Source organism: Acanthochromis polyacanthus, chromosome 13, assembly GCF_021347895.1.
Source record: "Acanthochromis polyacanthus isolate Apoly-LR-REF ecotype Palm Island chromosome 13, KAUST_Apoly_ChrSc, whole genome shotgun sequence".
Lineage (NCBI taxonomy): Eukaryota > Metazoa > Chordata > Actinopteri > Pomacentridae > Acanthochromis > Acanthochromis polyacanthus.
In genome coordinates this window covers 4,559,238-4,568,743 of record NC_067125.1, presented here as the reverse complement: position 1 = coordinate 4,568,743, position 9,506 = coordinate 4,559,238, and the positions used below count along the sequence as shown (strand labels likewise).

General features: G+C 39.3%; 1 protein-coding gene across 1 annotated transcript; it reads left to right on the top strand.

Annotated features, from left to right (window-relative positions):
• Positions 1–2,409: 2,409 nt before the first annotated feature.
• Positions 2,410–9,217, top strand: rpl35a (ribosomal protein L35a). The gene is made up of 5 exons (XM_022220298.2): positions 2,410–2,503; positions 3,954–3,989; positions 4,942–5,094; positions 5,173–5,317; positions 9,112–9,217. The coding sequence occupies exons 2-5, from the start codon at positions 3,979–3,981 to the stop codon at positions 9,133–9,135; spliced, it is 333 nt and encodes a 110-aa protein (XP_022075990.1). The 5' UTR covers positions 2,410–2,503; positions 3,954–3,978; the 3' UTR covers positions 9,136–9,217.
• The last annotated feature ends 289 nt before the right edge of the window (positions 9,218–9,506 follow it).

The following is a 9,506-nucleotide window of genomic DNA, read 5'->3' as shown; positions in this document are numbered from 1 at the left end:
CAGTGGTAGACTGGAGCAGACCTGACCTGGTTCCAGAACATGTTCTTCTGTTCCGTGATGGACACTTTGATTCACACGTCGTTAATTCATTTTACGTGAACCGGACGGATCTGCAGGACAAAGAGATGAAGGACGGAGACGTTTCCCTGATTCTGAAGGATGTAAAGATGGAGGACACTGGAATATACGAGGTTTATGTTGTCCAGAATGGAAGACCCTTCACAGTCATCATCAACCTGGAAGTTCATCCATCAGGTGAGTTTGTGATCAGAGTTCAGTTTGTCTCAGATCAGATGTTTGTGGTTCATGAAGATGTTGCTGATGAGACTTTGTAGGAAACAGCTGATAGTCTGATACCTCTGTCTGATCTGCAGGAGAGAAGAATGGAAGAAGCAGGGTTGGAATCAATCTCTCTCTCTCTCTCCCTCCCTCTCTCACTCTCTCTCTCTCTCTCTCTCTCTCTCTCTCTCTCTCTCGCTCACTCTCTCTCTCTCTCTCACTCTCTCTCTCTCTCCCTCTCTCTCTCTCTCTCTCTCACTCTCTCTCTCACTCTCTCTCTCGCTCACTCTCTCTCTCTCACTCTCTCTCTCTCTCTCTCTTGCTCACTCTCTCTCTCTCTCTAGCTCTGTGAATCAGCTGCACTGATCAACCCGTTTACCTCACCTGTCTTCAGTTACACCTCCTCTGTATAACCCTGCTCAGTCACTCTCTCCCTGCTGGACCATAGACTTCTGTGTCATCTTCCAACCACCACAGCTTCATGGACTTAATTCTGCCCCTGTACTCCTGCTGGTTCCTGTTTAGTTCCCCACCTGGACTCACTTTCCCCCTTTTTGGATTTCCACCTGTTTTGTTCTGTCTCATCCTGCTGTAACTCTGTCTTGTGATCCTCCAGCCCCCGGATTTCCTGAGCCTGCCTTCATGCCCCTCCAGTCTAGTTTTTTTCTTTGGGGAGTATTCAGTTTTGTTGGATTGGTTTTAGTTTATTCCTCTGAGTATCTTGGTTCCCCTCTGTAGTTAAGAGTTTTGTTTTTGTGGTCTTGTCTGTATTCTGTTACGTTTGGTTTGTCAGATTTCAGCCCGTCCTCCCTGCCCAATCATCCCTCCCGTTTCTAGTCCCCCCTTAGTTTGTTTCCTTAGTTTTGTGTTTGTTATAAATAAAGAGTCGTTTTCCTGACGAAACCTGTTTCTGTGCCTTTAACTGGGTTCTCTGACTTTTCCCTCCCTTTACAGTATGTAAACCGCCGTGTATCCCCACCTTTAGCCAATCACATTTTAATATTTGAATTATGTTTGTGTCCTCTAACCAATCATATTTCACCACACTGTATAAAACATTCTGTTCATATCAAACTTTATCCTTTTCTGGGAGGCTGTTCCAGACAGAAAATGCCCTCGTACAAGAATCTTTTGATACACTGATATTTCCAAAATAAACAGCTTAATTGGAGAGAAGTAGTTTGTCTTCTATCTCTAAAAACCAACACACGGAACACATGGTGATTGAATTTATTACACTTAAACAATTTCATTGTTTGTGGTTATTTATCCCGGTGTAGAAACATTTTAAAGGAGGACAAAAGAAGAAATATTCAAGTATTGTAAGTAAATAAATTCTCTTACAAGCAACTGTAGAAACTCCAAATATTTTAAACATAAAAAGAAGTAATAGAACTATTCAGTCTGCAGGGATATGCAAATTATTTGCCTGAACATGTGCAAGATTATACATTATGTAATGGAAGCAACTTGAAATGTGCAAAGTAGTGATAATAATAATCCTCTTTAAAAGGCTGTGCATTGAAATAATGCACTCTAATGCAGATTCACTGGAGTTTGTAGAAACCAGCTGCTGTTGGGGAAAAGCTGTTCTTTTATAACTGCTTCACAAATATGAAAACATACAAAAAACCAGTATGAAAACATTCTAAATCTAAACTTTGAACAATTAGGACATATTAGAACCTTTTTTTTTAGAAACTATTAGAACCTGATAGAAAGGGTGAAACCATACTAAAACCTTATAAGAACCTGTTAGAACCCACTGGAACATGTTAGAACCCTACACAGCCTTTTAGAACACATTAAAATATATTAGAGCAGTTTAAGAACCTATGAAAGCCTGTTAGAACACGTTAAAACATATCAGAACCTTTGAAGAAACTATTACAACATAATAGAACCTGTTAGAAGATGTTAGATCCCTATATAATCTTTTAGAACATGTTTTGAATGTTTTTAATTTTTAATATTTTTGAGTTTTCAGTCAATTTATGTTGATTCAAGGAATAAATATATGATAAAAATTAAACTAATTAAATAAAATTATCAAAGCTTTAGGAGGTTTAAACTTTGAACATTTTCTCCATAAATATTAATTTCGCCGTTAAAATAAAAACCCGCCATTTTGATCAGGCATCTCCGCGGACACCTCTGTTTACGATAATTTCCCAGCGGCCCTTGCGGCCTTCCTTTTCCTCCATCTTTCTGGAACTAATAGCAGGTAGGAGCCAACATGTCCGACCAAACCGTCAAATATTAACTTAAATCCGGTTCTCCTCCGGCCGATAAACACCGACAGCTGTCGGTTAGTTAGTGCTTTGTTGTCCGGTATGTTTGTGTCCGAGTTTAGAGCTCTGATGGCGGAGATTCAGCCCGGATGATTGAGCTAACAGCGGCTAGCGGAGCGGCTCTCAGCCCGGCTAACATTCAGCCTTATGTACCGGGGTGCTTACTGGAGCGGTTGTCACTGCAGTGCGTTCAGCCGTTTCTCCCGGTGTGAGTGTATTACCGAGTATCTCCCGGTGTGAATGTATTCCGGTTGTCTTCTGTAAAAGTGTGAGGTTAGCAGCTACAGTTAGCATGTTAGCATCGGTGTATTGGTGTGAATGGAAATTTAGAAGCAGGTGTAGCAAATAAAGCTGTTTCCTGTTATAGTTGGTGTCCAGGTGGTGCATCAGACCAGCATGCTACCTGATGAAGTTAAGTGTCCATATTGCTTACGTGTCCCTCAAACCTTCAGACAGTCGCCAGATTTCACTCATAAAGCGGCTCAATCAGCGGTGATGACCCGTGGGATCTTACTGAATTTCCCCCAGGTTCTGGTTCACATTTTAGTCTGGATTTGTTTTTAATTTGTAAACTAACGTAGCCGTATTCTGTGTGAGCACCTCCTGATTGCGGTGTGTCATTAACATGCAGAGAACTGTCACTGGATTAATGTGATACTGAAGGAAACTTTAAAACAAGCAGATTCTCAGGCAGATTCTGAACTGGGGATCTTCTCTGGTTTTGTGTTTTTCTGGAGGTTTGTGCTGATGGAGTTTGGAGATTATGACAGCTGCACTGCATCTGACATTGTGTTTTATGTCTGTGAGATGTAAATAAGCTTCCTTCTACCAAATATCTACAATAAATTTTACAGATGCTGTCTTCTGTCAAAGTAATTCAACAAAACAGAAATTTAAACAAAGCCAACTAGTTGGAGATGTTTTGGATTGAGGATGTGGAGTTGCAGTGGATGTTTGGTGTTGGTTTGAAGGAGGCAGGAGGAGAGGATGGAGTCAGCATCATTTACTAGTCTTCATTCACAGGATTAAATGTTTCCACTTCCTGTTTGATTAGGAGCAGGAAAATCTTAAAGTTTGGGTTTAAATGCGATACGTTTTCGTCTTGTTGGAAGCTTCTCCTCATGATGGTTTATTTGAAAGAAACTGAAGATAAAGCAGGAAAATAAATTTCAAAGATGAATTTATTAGAAATGTGAACTTTAAATTAGATTTTCAGTCTGGAGGGTTTAAAGTCTGTCACAGATTTGTGCAAAATGACCCGACTTGTTGAATTTGTTTGTTGGTTTATTACTGATACTCCAGCTCCTGTTTTTAGACGTACATGCTCTTGTTTTGTCACATTAAACTGCTGATTAACTTCTACTCCTCGTCTATTGTCTGCAGGTGAATTCACCTGAAGAAGACAAAAATGCCTGGAAGGTGAGTTCAGATGATTTTTTACATCTACAGGCTATTACTGTACAGACTCATTTTTACATTTTCTCCTCAGTGTATTTTGAATGAGGTTCACTTTTGGTTTTTGTGTCCAAACTGAGTTGTGATGCCCTCATTTTGTTTTCTATTTTTTATTTATCAGATGTTTTGTTGTTTTTTGAAGAGGAAAATAGTCTTTGACCAGTTTGTAGTTCACATGATTTTAGACAGATGACTATCTGTTGTCACGCGAAGAAACGTCTTGTTTTGAGGAGTCTTATAGCTCATAAAATGTCTCTAAATGTTTCATATATATTCTTAGAACACATGGAAATATTAAATATGAGCAAAAGCCAAAGCAAAATGTGACTTAAAGTGATATTTTTATGTGACCAGTAAGGTTTCTTCTGACTGAAAATGACAAAACTAGAGACAGAAAGACAGTAAAACATTGTGTTAGAGATGATAATGAGACATGTTTACTATTATGTTTTTTTTTTTTTTTTACTAATGAAGTGCTGTAGGTTTAATAAACTGTTCCAAGTCGCTGCTTTTTGTTCCTCTAAGGGGAGAATTTTCTTTTTCTCTTTAACATGTTGTATATTTATATGTTTATGGAACAATCTAGACGAAGAGTCTAAAGAGTCTAAGTCACACACAAGATTTAAAATGTCACTAAAACCAGCATATGATTAAAATACAAAGGAATGAAGTGAGAGTTTCGTAGTGCTATGTGATGATAGAGTCTGCAGGCCTCTCAGACTTTAACCATTCTGTTTATTTTTAAGCTCGTTGTTTTTATTCTTCTTTCTGCTCCTTTCATTCAGAAGTTTGGAAACTTTTTTTTGCTGTTGTATTGATTTTTTTTCTTTTGTCAATGAACTAAATAAAAACTATTTAATGCTGCTTGTTAACATGTTCTAAAAGCCTCCGTCTCCCTGTGTCTCTGCTGTTCCAGACTGTGGAGTAAGGCCATCTTCACCGGCTACAAGCGTGGTCTGAGGAACCAGCGCGAGCACACGGCCCTCCTCAAGCTGGAGGGATGCTACACCAGAGACGAGGTCGACTTCTACCTGGGCAAACGCTGCGCCTACGTCTACAAGGCCAAGAAGTGAGACACACACACACCGGTGTTATTGTGTGTAAAAGTGTTTGAGGGTTCAGTGACTGAGCGGACGTCTCTCTGCAGGAACACCGTGACGCCCGGCGGTAAACCCAACAAGACCAGAGTGATCTGGGGGAAGGTGACCAGAGCTCACGGCAACAGCGGGATGGTCAGAGCCAAGTTCAGCAGCAACCTGCCGGCTAAAGCCATCGGACACAGAGTCAGAGTGGTGAGTCACAGCGGTGGTCACATTCATCGCTGCCTTTTCACGTTGTTTCATGTCTAGAATTTAGTATTTTTGATTGTTAATCCTGATAAGATTGGAGCACCAATCATCAAACAGCCTCACAGACACACACATGAGAAATAAAGGTTTAATAGGTTCTTCTTTCTAATGATTATATTGAACTAATTCTACATGTTTAATGGTATAAATAATGTGTTGTCCTTGATGCTTTGGACTGTATTATCCAACAAGGAAAGCACTCAGACAGAGCAGTACTCCTCCACGGCTGTAGAGTCATTCATTTCAAACAGATGGACTCTTGATAAACTTTGTCAGAAATCACGACAACATAGAATGTGTCCATTAAATACAGATGTACCCACAAACACAGCGACCTTACGCTGAGCACAGGCGTGTGTTCTGCATGTGTATGTTATGTACAGATACCGAATCATGTGACCTAAATATGTAGCGGGCTGCTCAGAAACACCCCCACAATTTAATCAGTTGTTCTTTGTATCGTTTCTGACCTTCCATGAAAATTTTATCGAAATCAGTTCATCAGTTTATTAGTAACGTTGATACCAGACGGACACCACTGTGTTCCTTGGTGGAGTAATGAAGTTTATTAAATTGAAATTAAGACAGATTCAGTGGGAGAGACGGTGGTGGTGCGTTCAGGGACACTCAGACATTATAAAAGTTGGTTAAATGTCACTCGTGTTTATGTAAGCTCACCAGGTTTGGGTGTCTTGATACTGCAAAGTTATTTTTTCACTGTTTAACCCTTTAAGCTTCAGTGTACCGCCGGTGGTACACCTACTAATTTGCATAGGAATTTCAGGAATGTCCGACGGGTGCAAACGCGATTATACAAACACTATACACCGATGGAAAGCTTAGATTCTCATGAATCCGCCGGTATAAACCACTTTCAGATGCGATTACCACAGCGGGTGAGAAAAACACATTTGTCCGACAAAAACAAATATTCATCCATCCGTTCTCTATACACGGCTTCAAAGCACACAGCGCGACTCACATTTCCGGGTTTATTATTACACACAGAAAAAAGATTCCACAAAAAACGGCCATAATCCAACCTTTTACATCAGATGACACAAGCCAGGAAACTATTTTGTCCAAAACATGTCCTGAAGTCGGTATAAAATCCCCGAATCGGTCGTTTTCAAGGAAATGCACCTCCCGATGCGCGTCCAATATTCCCCGTATTTTTCGTAATTTTTTTTATTTAAAAATAGAATATTAGCGATTTTTTGTACTGAAAACGGCTGGAATTGACTGAAGCTTAAAGGGTTAATAGGAGAAACTAGAAAATCTGTGGAACTTTACAGTGAGGACTGGAGTAAATTGCAGCTTTAGAGAATAGCTCTGTTCAGGTGTTAAAATGGTGATCAGCAGGTCTGAAAGCCCTTCAGACGTCCAGAATGGTCACAGTTGGGAGTCTTCAGTGTCAGAGAGGAGTCTTTGTTTCTGGTAACCTCATCTGTCACCATGGTTACTGATGCTGCACAGCCAGCCTGTTCTGGAGAAGGTTCTGTTTAGAGTTGTGGGTTTACATCAGCTGTAAGGAGCATCTTTTAGCTAAATTATTTCTCAGCTGAGGTTTGATCTGCAGACCTGTTTAGCTGGATGTTGTGTACAGTGTAGTTATGGCAGGTTGTTTTTGTGGAAATCTGAAAAATCTGGTTTTATGCCTGGTCCTGATTTTTACACTGCTGATACAACACAGATTAGAAACTTGATTCATCTGTTGGAATTTCTCCCAGAATATTCAGTCTGTGCCATTAATTTTACTTTGTGTTGTTGTGGGACCGTGTCACGTCAAAGAGGGAAAATGAATGTTACAGCACCAACAGTTTTGCTGCAGTTACTGTAATAAATTCATGTACAGAGGGTCTTTGACTTACTTTGACATTCCGTTTCTACGGCGCGACGGAACGCGATTTTCAACACAAGTCAGAACTCACATATGTATCTAAGTGTCTGTGTGACCCACCTATGCTAACACAGTGGTAAAATCAGTCGTTTGCGTGTTTCACCATGTTCCAAACGTTTTGTTGCATCTAACTTCACTTCCATAGAGATAGCTTTCCTTTTCATCCAAACACTGCCATCATAAGAGTCTGACTTCCACTTTGAGCCGTAATGAAGGGCAAAACGTTTCCAACTCCATCCAATACAGCCTGACCATGGGTTCGTCTGCTCCGCTCGTCAGCTAGTTCCTGTGCAAAATTAGTTTTAACGTCGGAGTGATGGAACAAGACTTTCTTAATAAATTTATGGGAGATGACGACTTAGCCACGAAACGCTGTAGGTCGAGGACCAGCTGTATCCCTCATAGCTGTCCGTTATCAACATTATGACCTGATCTTCTAAATGAAGCAGGCGGCACATGATTGGTCCGTTTTGTTCAGGAGAAGAGTCACATGATGCATTAAATGTCCTTTTATAATATGAGAAAGTTCAGTGTGAAAGCCTGGTTCACAAAGACCCGTCTGATCGTTTATTATCGAGACTTAGTTTAGTCAACGAACACAAAGAAAGTCTGGTTTGTGCTCTGATGTTAACAGTGTTTGTTTATGAGGGTAAAATGTGTAATGTTTCAGTGTTTGTGTTAATATTGTATGAACAGAACCACTTTATAAGTCTGTGATGGTTTAATTAACTCTTAGTCCACTCAGGTGACTCTTAACCCTCGTGTCGTCCTGTGGGTCAAATTTGACCCGTTTTAAAGTTTGAAAATGGGGGAAAAAAATTCACAGTGAAACTCCTGATCTCAACATTTTCTTTCTTTCTTTCTTTCTTTATTCTTTATTAAACAGGGAAAAATTAAAAACATAATCAAGCCTGACTCAGTTAACTAACTGATTTTCAGCAGGTCCCTGTTCTGCAGTAGACAAAAACATACATTCACTCAAACAACAGAAACAACATCACTATTAACAACAAACGATCAGTCATACAGGAGAGGGCACTCCAACGGTGGCCTTACTCGCTCTACCGATGGTTACAGCGGTAAGTATCAGCTAGATGTTTTGTTATACTCTTTTTAAAGTGACTTATCGAGCTTATTGTCCTTAAGTTCATTGGAAGGAGATTCCAGAACTCCGTAAGTTGATAGAAAAAGGATTGTTTCCCATAATTATTTTTGAATTGTGGTTTGCGAAGAAGTTCATTTGTGACTTTCAACATTTTTGCGAAATTTTTGGTGGGGAAAAAATATTAAACATGTTTCTTAAGAACATTCACATAAAAATCAACCAAAATCCAGCAAAATTTGCTGGATTTTGGTTGATTTTTCTGTGAATGTTTTTAAAGAAAATATTAAGTTTTACTGATTTATCTGTAATCACTTTAGATATTTTTAGGATTTTTTTGGGAAGATTTTTATTTTTTTAAATTATTTACAAGAATTGTCTTGCCAAATTTAGGGGATTTTTTTTAAAATAGAACTTTTAAGGAATTATTGGAATTTTCTTCCTGAAGGCTTTTTTTTTTTTTTTTTTTTTGCAAATTTCCAGAAATTTATGAGATTTTTTGTTCTGAATTTTTGGATTTTTTTTAAAGACAAGGAAACAATATTTTTTGGTGCCCATAAATGAAGACAACGGGAGGGTTAAGGTGTCCCCTAATAATCGCACAGAAATAACCCCAGCACACTGTATGCCTCAGGATGTGATTTGGATCCAAACCTCCTGTTCTGGTGTTTTATTTTGACAGTCCATATGACCTCTGAGTGCTTTATGGTGAAAGTCTTCCTGTGTGTGTTCCAGATGCTGTATCCTTCCCGGGTCTAAGGAGGAACCGTCGTCTCTGCTGTCGTCGTTGTTTGTACAGAAACAATAAAGTGATCGATACCGTGATCGGGTCCAAAGATGATTCTGTGTCTCTTTATTTAAACTTCTCCACAGCTGGATCCAGATGTTTTAGAGCTGCAAACAGGAAGGAATAGAAGAGACGTGATGCCCTAAACTGAGTCTGACAGGATCAGTGACGGCCGATTCATTGATATTTAGAAGTGAATCATCAAGTCTACAGGATTAGAATTGTTTATTAAAAAATAAAAGATTTTCTGATGTCTGTTATGAAGTAAAAGTTGATTTTAGACGTGCATATTTTAAAAGAAGCTTTACCAAAATAGAGACAGAAATTACAAGACAGTGACTTT